The 15,962-nt window shown below is 41.4% G+C and overlaps 1 protein-coding gene across 1 annotated transcript in view; it reads left to right on the top strand.

Annotated features, from left to right (window-relative positions):
- Positions 1-1,127: 1,127 nt before the first annotated feature.
- The window catches only part of LOC308513841 (maestro heat-like repeat-containing protein family member 1), a gene marked incomplete at both ends in the record, with an annotated part of 56,835 nt that continues 42,000 nt past the window's right edge, over positions 1,128-15,962 (top strand). The window contains 5 exons of the mRNA XM_081083942.1: positions 1,128-1,226; positions 1,572-1,694; positions 2,628-2,790; positions 3,900-3,992; positions 4,439-4,587. Of these exons, the coding sequence (XP_080940068.1) occupies positions 1,128-1,226; positions 1,572-1,694; positions 2,628-2,790; positions 3,900-3,992; positions 4,439-4,587 (627 nt within the window). The remainder of the gene's footprint in view (positions 1,227-1,571; positions 1,695-2,627; positions 2,791-3,899; positions 3,993-4,438; positions 4,588-15,962) is intronic.

Raw genomic sequence — 15,962 nt, 5'->3', positions numbered from 1 at the left:
ATTATTGCTATTACCTTCTGGCCATTCACTCTATTTTTTTGAATTCCCATTACGCATCTATTGGAGTTTTTCATGCTATCTTTCATCTCTCTCAACATTTTTCTTCATCTCTCTATATCTGTGCTATGTTATGAGTCACTTTAGTCTACTTTCCAATTCACGAATTCACTCCTCTGCTGTGTCTAGTGTACTATGAAATCTTTCTCCTGAGGTGTTTAATTCATCTCGATGTTTTTCTTTTCTGTATCTGTCATGTAAAAATGTAACTGCTGACCTGGCTGGGTGGCTCAGTTGGTTGGAGCATTGTCCTGTACACCAAAAGGTGTGGGTTTGATTCCCATTTAGGGCACATAACTAGGTTGGGGATTCACTCCTAGGTTGGGGTTTATGTACAGGAGGCAACTGATTGATGTTTCTCTCTCACATTGATGTTTCTCTCTCTCACTTCTTTTTCTCTAAATCAATAAACATATACTCAGAGGAGGATAAAAATTAAAAATATATATTTTTGTTGTTAAATAAACATTGAAAAACATACATGAGCCAATTGTGTAGACCTCAATTATTTATCACAAAGAAGATATCAGTGTTACCACCATCTAGGTCAGGGGTCCTCAAACTACGGCCCGCGGGCCACATGCGGCCCACCGAAAACATTTATCTGACGCTCTATCCACTGAGCCAAACTGCTTAGGGCTGAATTATTCTCTCTTATCATTGATGTTTCTAGCTCTCCCTCCCTCTCCCTTCATCTCTGAACTCAATAAAATATATATTTAAATTTAAAAAAAGATGTGATCCAAAGGGCAGGCTGAGATCCTAAAAGGTGATACCTAATAACACGTATCCAATCTCTTAGGATTCTCATATTGATTTTTATTGTACTAAGTTTTCACATGAAGAATAGAGTCTCCAGGATTTAATGAATTGCCAACGGATATATTGCTAGTGAAGGGCAAAGTCATAATCAGCAACCACACTGGTCTCTTCTGGTTTTTCATTATTTCTTGCATGATTTCATCATACTATGTTACCCACTTTTGAAGAAAAACATACCCAATTCCAGCAAGAGAGAAACAGTTCCCCTCTACCAACCCTCTTTATTCCTTAGAGAGATATTTAGAGCTATGGCAGTTTCCTCAGCTAACTCGAAAGGGGAGTTGAGCCAGTATATCTCAAAAGAAGACATCGAGAAATTTATGATGGCACTCAAAGTTGGAGGTCAGGTGAGGACATCTCAGACATCTTCCTGGCACTGGCCCCAGGGTGGAACCACCTCCATAAAGGTAGCTGGTTGGGTGCATACCCATTCTGTCAGGAGAGGGGCAAGTATTTCCAGTCAGCAGAGCACTACTCGGCTCAGTCCCTTCACAGCTCCAGGTCAGGTTCCCATGTCCCTAGGTTAACCCATAAACTTCTCCACCTACTTCCCCCCAAACCTGGGTCCAGCTTTAATCTTCTCTCTAGACTCAGTCCTCCTCTTCCTTTCTCTACCATGGATCATTATTCTCTTTCTTTTAACCCTCCATCCTTCAATCTTCCTTTCTTCTTGAATCCCTTCTCTCCTCTAGATGTCAGAAGATGATATCATAAAGACCCTCAAATTACTGGAAGTCAAAATTCTAAATACTAAGATGCCTAATACATTCTGCCGGAAAATTACAGGTGTCCTTATCAACTACCTGAGGAGAATGGTGAGGAGCTCATGCCTGTGGGTTGGGGGCTATGGGGAAAGAAAGGATTCCAGATCTAAAGCCAGGAGTTCCTTTCAGGTGGGTGATGACATTTTGAAGTTAAGTAGTATTTGGGAGATGAGTACCTCAAGTTTCTAAACAGTTTCCTAGAGCGTATGTTTTATACCCTGAACATGTCTCAAGAACTGTGACCTAAAAGTTAAAGTAATGAAGTAAGGAGGTAAGGTGAAAGATGTGAGATGGAAAGAGGGAAACGGATTTAGGCTTTGGGCCTCAAAATCTAAGCTGTCCTAATCCTCCTCCTGGGATATCTTAGGCAGTTACACCTTTGCTGTTGCAACTCAGCTAATCACCTCAATTTATTTACTAACCTATTTAAATCCACCCACTTGCCTGCTAGCCCAACTTTGGACTGAACATTCATGACCACTACCTATTCATCTATTCAGATACTTTTATACTTAATTTTCCTGGTACTGGGTAAATCTGGTTTCTGATTTTCTTGGTTAACTGTCTACATGCAAGGTGTCTTCCAGTTTACCTGCCTTCTTTGGCACACCTGTTTACTGATCAAGACCTGACCCTTCAAGAAATTTTCAAAGTTACCTCCATAATGTACCCAACTCTGTTATGACGGTTCACTTGTTGCTTCAGGGAAGGCTCTGTGCTCTGGAAATGCCAAGCCCCATTCCCACCCCAACACAAGCCCAGAGACTTTGCAGAGTGTTTCATTTCCTGCACTCTTGCACACTCTAGGAAGCTCTTGCCTTCTATCATGGGAAAGGTGTATGTTGAATGGGGTAGTAGGATGAGATAGGATAGTTACTGCCCTCTAGATAGAGGAGAACCACTTACTGAGCAAAGCCAATTCTCAGAAGCTGAGGGACTCATCTTGGAGATTAGTCTTGGAACACTGAGTCTTTCTTTTTCCAGGAGACAAAGGAAGAAATGGAAAAGGCATTCACTGCGGTCCTAATGGCTCTGGGGTCACATTTTCCAGAAGTGATCATTGTCAAGCTATGGGACAGACCAAATACACACTGTCTGCCCCCAAGGAGCCTCATGGTTGCAGTGGGGAAGATCATCCTTTCCAAAGGTATTGCTCCCCCGGATGGAAGAATTTGTCTGAGAAAGGAATAGGGGCAACAGGCCTTGGGGTGCTGTATGGAATTTAGAGTATAGCTTTATTCTCCTTACTCCTTTCAGTGTACTAGTATATCTCTACTTAGTTTAGTCAAGGGTGTGTGTGTACGGATGAGCGGGGCAAACTAGCTTCCCTGTGGGACCGATGGGAACTCAGGAGGGAGTTCCTGGAGACTAGGAGTGGCACAGGAGAGCATATTAAAAAGCACAGGAAACTGTGGGGCTGGAGGTGAGGCTTGGAGAACTAGTGGGAAGGCTGAATAGAAAGCCCCCATTTAACACAGGTGAGAAAGGGCAAAAGAGAAGTGAGGAGTGCTTTGCTTAGGGGAAGCTGAAGTTTTGAATTTGATTAGAGGTTTGGAAGGTAATAATGTAGTAGGATGAGGCAGAGAATCACCACACAATCTCCATCCTGGTGGCTGTTGGTGACAGCATTAGTTCTCTTACCCATTGTATTCCCCTCCCTCAATCAAAAAGTGTTGAGGAAAAAATCAGGTCATCAGGCAAATGCCAGACCCTGCCCTTTCTTTGCCACTTGGACCTTGGGACAGAGAGATATTGGGGGAAGTCAGCTGGCCTTCTGGGCATTAGGTTCAAAATGACAAGGCTTATGGTTTGGGCTGCATAGCAAACTCAGAGGACACAGCACAGAAGCTGGAAATGTGTCTCTTGATCTAATCAGGGCAAATGTTCTCACTTTACAATACTGAGAAGGCCTCCAGCAGCATAGCTCTTTGCTTCATAAAGGTCCTTGGAAGGGAGTGTGCATGTGTAGGGTGTGGTAATACCTTGCATCTGCATGCTGTGCTAGCATCCATTATGGAGCTTCATTTTCCCAACAGCCCTCTGAGGTGGGCTCATTAGGAACTGTAGTCCTATTTAACACCTCAGGACATGGAAACTAGCATAAATTAAGTATCTTACTCTGGGTTACCCAGACACTTTGGAGGCAGAGCTAGGATCTGAACCCAAACATCCTGGTCTCTTATTAGATTCTGTACACTAAGGCGGGAGGCTCCTTTCCTTGGGATAGGGATGTTTTTCTTTTACTCTCCCTCCCAGATACAGTTTCCTATGTTGGTTCTATATGGAGATCTATCCAGCCTCTTCTGAAGTTGGCCCAAGAGGAGAATGACATGTTGGCGATATGTCATGGTAAGGGTCAGGAGGGTCTGGGGAAAGGCTTAATTGGAATCCGGGAGGGAGGAAAGAAGGCCAGGAAGAGACTGGGTCTCTCTGAAGTTGGACCCCATAAGTCTATGGAAAGTGCAGATGATTGCTGAGAGCAGGCCAGGTATGAGTAGATGCTGTTCTCCATCTGACCTTTCTTGGCCTGGTTTGGGGCAAGGAGCAAACTTGATAGGGAGGCTGTAGGTGTTGACCGCCTTTCTCTTTCACTTTCCCTGCCTATCCTGGAACTAGGTGAGGTCAGAAAGGAACGATAGTTGGGGAGGTGGTGGGCAGGTGGGTCCTTCCCAGAACAGGACCCCCAAAGCCCTTTTTGGGTTGGGGAGGAGAGGACTGTACATATAGGTGTGCATGCTTTACTTTGTGGAATGGGAAAGGTGATGGGCAGCTCTAACTCCCTTCCCTCCGTACAGTATTCTACGGATTGGTTGTCAGTGCCCAGAAACACCTGGATCCCTGGGATGATAAGGTGATGGACTTTAGTCAAAGGGAAATGTCCATGAAGGCCTACATCACCTTCCGCATCTTCCTCAACCGTTGGTCTTTGAACAGCACGGACAAGGTGGGAGTGGGAGATTACAGGGGATGGGTGGATGGGCTGAAGGAGTAAGGCTTGAGCCAAAGTTAGGCTCAAGTTTGTCCACTTGCTGGTAGAAGGGTCTTCTGGGAGAGCAGGTGTTCCTCCTCAGGCTCCTCTTACCATGCTCCAGAAAAACATAGAGTAAAAAAACACGGCACTGTCCATTCACTTATTTGTTAAGTGTGCAATTTACATTTATTGATTAGTCTCATTTGCCAGGCATGATGCTAGGACCTGGTCATACAAAGATGAATAAAGCCCAACCCCTGAGTGTTTGTCTTCCTCATCCTATTGCTGATGCAAGTTTGTATATCTCTGTAGGCACAGGTGACAGAGCAGGTTCTGCAGATAATGGGCCACCTTTTCTTCCTTATGTCACCAACCAAACTCAAGGACCAAGTGAACCGGTTAACACAATGGTTAATGATTTTGATGTCCACGAAAGTGACACCTTTCTACATTTCCCAGGTGATTGGGTTGTGCGTGAGAGGGAAATTTGACTCGTTCATGTATTTCATATTTATTGCGTAGTTAATGTTGGAGTGGGCAAAGCTTGGCCCATAGGTCAAATCCATTCTGAAACTTATTTTTGTAAGGAATGTTTTACTGGAACTCAGCCATGTCCATTTGTTGAATTCACCTCATGCTTTGAAACTCTCTGACTTCCTTGTCTCTGACCTTTAGAGCCAGCTTGAAAGGGCCTATGAGATAAGATCAAGCCTACCTGGAGTACCTCCCTATGTTAAAGTTAACCAGTGTGGGACCTTACTTATAAAGGGTGTCCCAAAATTCACGCAAGAAGTAATTTTGATAGAAAACACAGGTTTATAATTAAAAATTTTAATCTTTTTATTGATTCATAAAGTATACAGTATAAGGTTATGTATAGAATAGCATATTGGGTAAATGGCTTCTCGAAATGTCCAATTCTTGACTACAGTGCCGAATTGATGTCCTTGGACTCTCAGCTACACTCTCACAAAGTGCTTTGATGTTTTGTGTTGAACGACTTGTTGAAGGATGGCCAGAGTGTTTAAGATCACTAATTGATCCAGTCTGTCTAAATTTTTTAATTAATCTCTTCACAGTTGATGAAGTAAAATCACTATTCCGACCATATTTTGCACAAAAATTGCTAACTGTAGCTGCCAAAGCTTCATTATTTTTATAATATTGCTCAACAATGAAAACGTGTTGTTCTTTTGTGGAGTGCTCCATTTTTAATAACCCTGAACTGTCAGCTGTCACGCTATCATTTTTTTTCATTGGCAACACTTGACGGCACAAATGGTGTAAAATTCAAATCTTGGGTGAATTTTGGGACACCCTTTATCTGCAAAATCCTTTCACATCAACACCCAGCTTAGTGCTTGATTGAAAAACCAGGAGAAGTTGTGTGTACACCAGGGACCTGGGATTTTAAGGGCCATTTCAGAATTATGCCTGTGATAGAAATGTTATACACATATTAGGTTTTTTTATGAACAGAGTTTCAAGAACCAGAACACAAATGTTCTGATTGTTGTTTCAGTTTTCCTTCTAATTCAATGGCATTTCTCAAACCGAGTTCCCCCAACTTCTAATGAGTATTTCACAAAAAGAAGGCGTGTTATTTAGTAAACTGGGTGAGAAATGTTGAGTTTAAAATTAAACAAATTTCTTACCTGTAGGACTTCTCTGAGTGTTCAATATGTGGGTTAGTCTGGTCCTCTAAGAAGCACATACCAACTTGGACTAGAGGTGCAAGAGAGTTATTGGAGGGACACCTGTGAGGAAAAAATAGGGAAGGAGCCAGAGGAGGCTGGGAGAGCCATCAGACTGAGGAGATGTTCTGACCATTGATAAGGAGAAGGAGAAGGGGGAAAGATGGGAGAGAAGGGAAGAAGAAAAAGTTTTACATTAGAGTGTCGTTCTAAGAAAGTTCAATGCTAACAGGGAATCAATGCCAACAGGGAGTCATTGAGCCAATGTTACCCATCAGAAAGTCCTACATCTTGCATATGTAGGCCTGCTTTAGTGGGCCTGCCATACTCAGTCATTGGCTGGAAGAAACCTTTGGGAATCTAGCCTCACTTTTAAACAGTGATGGATTTTAAAATAAAGAAGTTGGAGATGTCGTTCAATTATGCCCTCCAGAATAGGCATCTGAGAGGCCCATTTTTCATGGTTGCTCAACATGGTAGTATGCACTTGTAAATTTCCAACAGGAGATTTTTTTTCTTTTTAGTGCAACCCCCATTAGCATCAAGTTTTCAGGGATCACCATTTGTGGTCTACCATTGCACTACCACCTCACATGCACTTTCTTTGGTGTGTGAAGATTTGACCTTCCTCATGTATGTGCTCTGAGCTTTCTCCTTTAGTAGAGCAGCCAGCCTCTCATTTACTAGTACCTACCCTCCTGTCATGTGTCTGCATGTTGCCTCAGGTAAGGTCTGTGAACCTGGAGCAGAGGTTTGCTCTTTGAGGTCAGTTAGCCAGTTAGAGGATGAAATTTGTAACCTACCCGCTAGTCTGCAGATTGTGCAGGTAGAGATTGTACCCTACATTTTACGGACAGTGGAAATGTTTTGGCTACTTCCTCCTTCTCTCTCCTTCTCTATCACTCCAGGGGCTAGTGATTAAGAATCTGCTGGGGGCCAGCCCCAGCGGGTCCAGGGGTTCCCAAAGGTGTGGATGGAGTCGGCGAAGAATGTTTTACACGGAGACAGCGTTCAAAACTCTCTAGCTTTCCTTAGTCTCCGTGGATCTTCCCTGTGCCTGGCTGAGGCCACAGAGAGATCCCAAGGCAAGCTGAGCCTTTATTTTATAGTGAGAGGTAAACAAGGTAGTGGTTTCCATTAGTTACACAGTTCTTGTGAGTTTCACTTGTTTACACAGTTCTTGTGAGTTTCACTTGTTTTTGTTCTTGTGAGTTTCACTTGTTTACACCATGGTTATACTTCCTGCACTTCCTCAGCCCATTAGCTTCCCAGATAAGATCTAGGGAGTGTCACAAAGTCAAGCCTAATTATGCTAAGAGGACTGTGCCCTCTAAGCTGGGAATTGTTTGTGACTTTGCCTACAGGTCAGTCTGAGGCTTAACCCTATATCAGCTCCCTACATCTCACCCTTCTTTTATTTTTTAAGCTACTATAATGAGAGTTTTTAAGCTACCATAATGACAGTAAAACTTAAGCATCAAACTTAAACATCAAGAACAAAACTCTGGCTATTAAAGCAACAACAAAACAATGCCAATGCAAAACCCAAAACATTTTAAAACTTGAACATAACATTTTTAAAACTAGTAATAATAATAAAACAATGGCAATGCAAAACAGCAATAAGTGAGAAATCAAAGCACAGTAACATTTTTCTACCAAATGAAAGTTTCTTTTGCCAATTTACTCAAGAGTCCTCTGACTTGGCTGAGAGAGTAGCTTCCATTTCTTGCTTTTCTACCATCTGCAGGGCCTCAGTTGTTAACTTCTTCAGCTGACCCCAAGTCAGTGATTTGGTTGTCCTTGTTGATCTGGCTAGCGGGCGATGTCACTGGTGACGGGCTTCCCGAAGTGTCACCATGTTGTACGGCTGGATCAAACGGTCCATCAGGGCCGTGTTTGATGATGGTGTCGGTGTCTGGGGAGGAGTCAACTGTGCCCTCTGGGTCGGCTGAAATGGATGATACTGGGGAGGAGGAGGATGAGGTGGAAATGGAGGGTAGTAGAGAGAAAAAGAAGAGAAAGCAAAAGAACTACAAGGCATGGAAGTGTTTTAAAAAAAGAGGAAGAAGAAAGTGAAGAAGGCAGCATCCTGACATAGCCCTTTCCTTCAGCTGCACCTTTCCCTGTGGTCCAAGGTAGAAATGGGAAACAAGTCCTGTTGCAGTGAGAGGGCAGCTGCTGTCAGCCAGTCTCTGTCTTTACCTGGGTCCCGATCTGAGCTGGGCCAAGTCTCTTTCTGTTCCCAATCTGAGCTGGGCCAAGTCTCTTTCTGTTATCTGGGTCCCGATCTGGGCTGGACATGGGAAGCGAGAAGCAGCCATGGGGGCAGGAGACCTTCCTCAGAAGGGGCGAGTGTTCAAGCCCCTGCACAATTGGGGGGGTGAGGATCTGTGCCCCACCTCTGTTGAACCCCAAGTTCTCTCCTACTGGCCCCCGGCTGTGCCTGTCTTAGGTTGCCCCACCCTGTGGAGTCTTACCCGTCGTTGACTACCAGCCATCTCTGGGCCAAGTAGGGTGATGTGAGGTTTAGTTCTGTCTCCTTGGTAGCCTATGCCCCTGTGGCCTCCATGCCCAGCAACTGCCTTGGGATCCCCTCGCCTGCTGGCGGGGCCCCGGCATTGATCACATATCTTGGGAAACCCAGGTTTCTTCTCCAGAGAGGGCCCAGCTTACACCATTGGGCGAGAGACAGATCCATGGTACCAGCCACCGTGACCTCAGCAAGAACAGAGAACTCAGGCAACAGCTGTGGGCCCGGGACAGGGATTTCTCAGCCCAGGATGTCGGGCTCTTGGTACAAGACAACTCCACATATGGGGCATATACCAGACACTCCCAGTCACAGCAGAAAAGGGAGGTGCCCTTCCTGGATCAGTAGGGTAGGGAGATTCTAGAAAAGGCTGTGTTCAGGAGAGCAGGAGAAAGGCCAAAGAACCAGCAAACAAGTAGTCAGATTTTTAAAAAAAGAAAAAGGAAAGGAGATGTGGGGCAAAGCTGGGACATAAGGACAGACAAATAGGAGGCACATGCGATCCTTCCAATGGACAGGTGGTTCCAGCTCAGGGCTGCTTGTTGTCTGACTCGTCCTCCTCCTGCTGGGTTAGACTTGGAAAACTTGAATTTAAAAAGAAATCTTTTTCTTTTACACTAAGTAATCTACAGGGTTACTTCCTGGATGTTGACTGATAGTGCCGCAAGGCCATGTATTACAAGTCAAAATCATTAAACATTTATTGTGACTGTACTTTCAGATTTGGTATTTTAACAGCAAATCATTAGAGTATCCTATAAATATTAGTGGAAAATATTTCAAAATTTTAAAATTTCTCCTTTTCATTAAATTTAAGATAATATGTTTAAACAGCATTCCCTTTCGGCTTATTCGCATATACAGAAGGATCATGGGAAGCCTTCGGTAACCTTTTTTAGAAGAATTTTACTTTACTAGGATTCAATTGCTTACAAAGATACTGGCTTCTTATAGTAGGTACAGTTAGTAAATTTAGTAAAATTTTATGTCTGATTCACGAGGTGCAAATGCTGTCCCACCTGCAGCCTAATTTAAAATGCAGCGGCAAGGAGCTTTTGCTATTTTAAATTGCATCTTAAAATTCTGCTGCATTTTAAGAAATATCAAACAAAATAACTTGATTTGCCCTCTCTTAGAGGCAAAAACTTAAAATATATTTATTAATTTATATTTGATAAATCTTTCCATGTGATTTCAAGTATATTAAATTGGCTTTATTAATAAATCTTTTAAGAAGAGAAAATAAACTTTTGAAAACATTCCAGGGCCCATGAAATGTCCCAAAGTCATTCCTTGGTTATAGTTTTGAAATCCAACTTGAAAGACCATCAAATATATATGTGTATATATGATTTAAAGATTATATACCTTTTATAATTATTAAGAGATATCAATTAAATTGAAACTGATCTTAGCATATAAAAATTTTGGTTGGGATCACAGAATTTACCCTCTTTTTTCAATCAGACAAATGTTGAAATTTTACTATAATTATATGATTTCTCCCAATTTATTTAACCAGAACTTTAAATTCTTAGCTGGCAAGTTAAATATTTAGCATTTCTCAATCAATAACATTTTTAAGAATAAACTTCAAAAATGCAAGACATAATCAACCAACAGATTTAATTCTGTCCTCTAGATTTTTCATGAGGCAGATTTAGCAATTTAGCAAACTCCCAAAGTCCTAGGCTGCCATTGCTCCCAAGGATGGGAAACTGGGAAGCAAGCCTGTCTTTAGAAGTTGCCACTGGCAGGAAATTTTTGGTCTACCTGCTTGTTCTGTTGGGGGAAGGGAGGCTAGCCCTTCCTCCATTAGAAATTGCCTTGGGAAGCCAGCCTTAATTAAAGAGTGTAGCCGTCTTTTACCTGGGCTACTTAGATTTTTATAATTAATATAGTTCAATAATTCTTGAGATTCAAATCCAAATTATTATTTTAAGGCATACTCTTTAGCAAATTTTTGTAACAGACAATTTTACTGAATTTCCTTTTCGGCCTTGAAGTTAACTTTTCAACACCCTTCATTAGCATTTAAAAACTGTTCTTTATTATGGAAATATACCAATCTTGTTGCTAGAATCTAGCCAGCATCTTTTTTCCTTTGGGTAAAATTTGCCATTTTTCTTGGGAAATAATCAGTCTTGGGTTTTATTCTGTACATTTGGAAAGAGATTTCAGCTCAAAACTCTATCTAAATGTCCAAAATCGGACGATGCGCGCCTTAGTTCCAAGCCAGTTTCTCTTTACACATGCACAGAAATCCCAGACGCATTTTTAAATTTTGTAAAACTTTTCAATCATGAGAAGAGTTTAAATTAGAATACTTGGGGAGGAGGCATCCATATTGGATCGCCATGTGCTCCCTTCTTCGCTTTCCCCACATCATGCTTTGGGGGAAGTTTCAGCAAATGACTCAGATGGCATATTTTTCCCAAAGTCATGCTTAATAGAAAAAGACATTTTAAATTTTTTTTCCTTTTTCGCTTTCCAAAGTTATGGCTAGCACCCAAGGTTATCTTGGCCAAACTTTGCACTTCCCGACATGTTCTCCGGTAATTTTTAAACAATACATTAAGTAATCTCATTGCGGGAGAGCTTATAGCTCTGCCCTCTCCTGCCACCTTTGAATCTCTCCACACCAGAGGCGGACTCAGCAGCAGGGTTTCATTTCTTATTATAGATTTTAGATTCCAAATACAAACTAAGATATTAATTTGAACAAGAAACCACATTGAAGTGACCATGGCACTCTTTCTTTCTTTTTTTTATTTTTCAAGTTTTGATTAACTTTTTGGCAAACTTTTAATATCTAATGTACCTCTTTCAAAAAAAAAAGGGTTATGTTCTATAGTAACATGCAAAAACTGTAAGAGATTACCTTCTGAAACTTTAACTCCTTAAGCATGCACATCAATAGTTTATCATAAAGTTTCTTACTTTTTTTTAAAAGCCGAATATACTTTTTTAAAGCCAAATCCTGCCCCGTTAGCCTGGTTAAGAAAACGTTCCCAGCCTACTTACAGATCTGGAGAGCTAACTTTGATGTGTTAAAACTAAGTAAAATGCATTTACTCAATCCAAAGCAGGCATTAAAAAGAAAACCCCCAAATGCTCCCTTATATCCATTTTAAGAGTAGGATTGGCACTTTCCGCTATTACCTGAGTCCTTATCTATCACCCCAGGGAGAGCTTGCCAATCCTGGACTTTCCCGGGGTGGAAAGGCTGCAGTGGGGTTAAGGATAAGGCTCCTTGGGCCTACCTTCTCCCATGCCTTTACATTTACCTTTCCAGCACCTTTCCTTCCTCAGAAAAGCATGGACACACTTGTATAAAACGTTCCGTCTGACTAGGAGTAACCTTAACTCCTCTGCTAGCAAGCATATGTGTTTAAAGATCAATACAGAGTCTTTTTCCTTTAGACTAAGTATGGCAAATCTTCTCAATCTATGTTCTGTACTATCCACCTTCTTACCCTACTTATTGTCTATAGGGGGGTCTGCAGCACCCTATGGTGGAGTCCTATCCGTCCCGAGTGCGGGGGTTCTCAATGTGTGTGGGGGGGCTTACCTAGGGGAATCCTGTTCAGGCGCCATATGCTGGGGGCCAGCCCCAGCGGGTCCAGGGGTTCCCAAAGGTGTGGACGGAGTCGGCGAAGAATGTTTTACACGGAGACAGCGTTCAAAACTCTCTAGCTTTCCTTAGTCTCCGTGGATCTTCCCTGTGCCTGGCTGAGGCCACAGAGAGATCCCAAGGCAAGCTGAGCCTTTATTTTATAGTGAGAGGTAAACAAGGTAGTGGTTTCCATTAGTTACACAGTTCTTGTGAGTTTCACTTGTTTACACAGTTCTTGTGAGTTTCACTTGTTTTTGTTCTTGTGAGTTTCACTTGTTTACACCATGGTTATACTTCCTGCACTTCCTCAGCCCATTAGCTTCCCAGATAAGATCTAGGGAGTGTCACAAAGTCAAGCCTAATTATGCTAAGAGGACTGTGCCCTCTAAGCTGGGAATTGTTTGTGACTTTGCCTACAGGTCAGTCTGAGGCTTAACCCTATATCAGCTCCCTACAAGAATCGAGATATTTGTCAATCTGTAGTACAATTTGTTTGGAAATTAACTAGCACTAGCCAGCTCTACTTAGGGAGGCTGGCCCAATGTGGGGGTCTATCGGCAAACCAAAGGGGAAGAAATGTTAAATATTTAAAATCCAGTGGAGGGATTTCTGCTCTGGCAAAGATCGAGGCCAGAATTACTCTCTTCTCTGAAACAACTAAAACACTACGCAAATATATGAAGTAATGGTTCTCAAACTATTGAACTGCAGGCAACAAAGAACAGTGTCCCTGAGAGACAGTGGAGACATTGCAGAAGCTCTATTGTTGCCCCTATTTACTTCCTTGAGAAAATTTCCAGTCAGTGGCAGAGGAAAAGAAACCCCAGGAAGAGTTGATGGACTTTCTGAGTTGAGAAGATAGGACTGAGGGGCCAGGGAGACCAGCATAGCTAGAGTTTACAGGGTGGAGTACTAAATAGTCCGTGTGTGAGGAAATGGTTCCAGGTGAGGAAAACCCCCAAACCTGAAAGAACAGTAGCCAGAACTCACACAGGGCCAAGAATTACACCTGTTCCCACGAACCTGTCTTAAAACCTTATAATTCATAGGTCGTTAGGTAGATGGGTGGGTTGGGGACCAAAATTAACAGTAGTCTGAATGCTTTTCTGTTCCTGCCTAACTAATTTTAAAAGCAAGACCCAAAGGATCAAATTATTTTCAAGTGACTTTAGCTGTGTTCCAGGGAAAACTCAAGAATATTTATAGGAATATTAAAATGTCCAATACCCAATAAGGGAAGTTTACAATGAGTCACATTAATTTTTTAAAAAATAACCAGGCATGCTTAGAAGCAGGACAATATGACCTATAATAAGGAGAAAAATATATAAAAAACTGACCCAGAACTCACACAAATGTTAGAAGTAGCACACAAGGACATTTAAACATGTTTTATAACTGGTTCTATTGGATTAAAAACTAGAAGAAAGTTTAAGTAAATAAGTAAAAACCAGGAAAATATATTTTAAAAGTACCCAAGTTGAACTTCTAGAGTTAAAGACTAGAATATCTGTGATGAAAAACACTGGATACTATTAATGACAGATTAGACATTGCAAAAGACAGTACTTGTTTATTGAAGACTGCAATTGAAATTACACAAAATGAAACAGAAAAAGTGAAAAAAATAAATAAAGAAGAAAGCATCAGCCTGGCCAGAGTGGCTCACTGGTTGAGCGTCGACCTATGAGGCAGGAGGTCATGGTTTGATTCCGGGTCAGGGCATATGAGCAGGTTACAGGCTTGAACCCCAGTGGGGGGCATGCAGGAGCCAGCCAATCAATGATTCTCTCTCATGGTTGATGTTTCTATCTCTCCCTCTCCTTTTCTTTCTAAAATCAATAACACAATAAATTAGGAAAAAAAGCATCAGTGAGGCATGCAACAACATTAAGCAGCTTAATTTATGTGCAATATGAGTCCCCTCATAAAGGAAGAGACAGAAAATGTATTTGAAGAAATAGTGGTTGAACAATTCCCAAATCTGAAGAATAGAATAAACCTACAGATCTAACACAGTCAATGAACCCAACACAAGAGATAAAAAAAACTATTCCAAATCATGTTACAATCAAATTTCTCAAAACCAGTGGTAAAGAAAAAAGGATTTTTAAAAATTAACTTTATTGGAGTGACATTAGTTAGCATGAACATGGAGGTTTCATGTGTGGGCTTCTGTATTATAAGATCTGTATATTGCTCCATGTGTTCACTACCCAGTTAGATCTTCTCATGTCACCATATATTAGTTCCCTCTGCTCTCCCCACCCCTATTGATCCAGTTTGAATTCATTTTTGTACGTGGGACCAAACTGTAACCCACTTTCATTCATTTATATGTGACTTTCCAGTTTTCTCAGCACCATTTATTAAAGAGACTATCTTTATGGTGTGTTTCTGGCTCCTTTGTTGACAATTATCTGTCCATATGCATGTGGTTTTATAGCCTGGCTCTCTATTCTGTTCCATTGACCTGTATGTCTGTTTCTATGTCCGTACCATGCAGTTCTGATGATCATAGCTCTGTAGAATAATTTGAAGTCAGATAGTTTGATACCTCCAACTTCATTCTTTTTTCTCAGTATTGTCTTGGCTATTTGGGGTCTTCTGTGGTTCCATACAAATCTGACGATTTCTGATTCTATTTCTTTAAAAAATGACACTGGAATCTGTATATTGCTTTGGGTAATATGGCCATTTTAACTCTTTTGATTCTTCCAATCAATGAACATGAAATATTTTTCCATTTTGTTGTGTCTTTTTCAATCTTTTTAAATATTTCTTTATAATTTTCAGTAGATAGGTCTTCCACATTCTTTGTGAAGTTTCTTCCTAGGTACTTTATTCTTTTGATTGCAATTGCAAAAGGAATTATTTTTTCATTTTCTTTTCTGAAGTTTTGTTGTTAGTATTCAGAAAGGCAATGGATTTATTTTTTCTTGGTGCATGGGGGGAGGCTCCACCAATTGCGCCACAGCCTCCAGGCAGTTTATTAATGAGATATTGTACATTCTTTTTTTATTTCTTTTTAATTTTTTTTAATTTATTGCTTAAAGTATTACAAAGGGTATTACATATGTGTCCATTTTATCCCCCCGCCCTAGACAGTCCCCTAGCCTCCCCTATCCCCCAATGTCTTATGTCCACTGGTTATGCTTATATGCATGCATACAAGTCCTTTAGTTGGTCTCTTACCCCCCTGCCTCCTGCCCCCCAACCCTCCCCGTCCTTCCCACTGCAGTTTGACAATCTGTTTGAGGCAGCTCTGCCTCTGTATCTATTATTGTTCAAAAGTTTATAATGGTCTCTATTATCCATGAATGAGTGAGATCATGTGGTATTTTTCCTTCATTGACTGGCTTATTTCACTTAGCATAATGCTCTCCAGTTCCATCCATGACGTTGCAAATGGTAAGAGTTCCTTCCTTTTTAGAGCAGCATAGTATTCCATCGTGTAGATGTACCACAGTTTTCTAAGCCATTCATCTACTGATGGGCACTTAGG

This window comes from Myotis nattereri, assembly GCF_964212035.1.
Source record: "Myotis nattereri genome assembly, chromosome: 2".
NCBI classification, from domain to species: Eukaryota; Metazoa; Chordata; class Mammalia; order Chiroptera; family Vespertilionidae; genus Myotis; species Myotis nattereri.
This window is presented reverse-complemented; position numbering and strand designations above follow the sequence as displayed.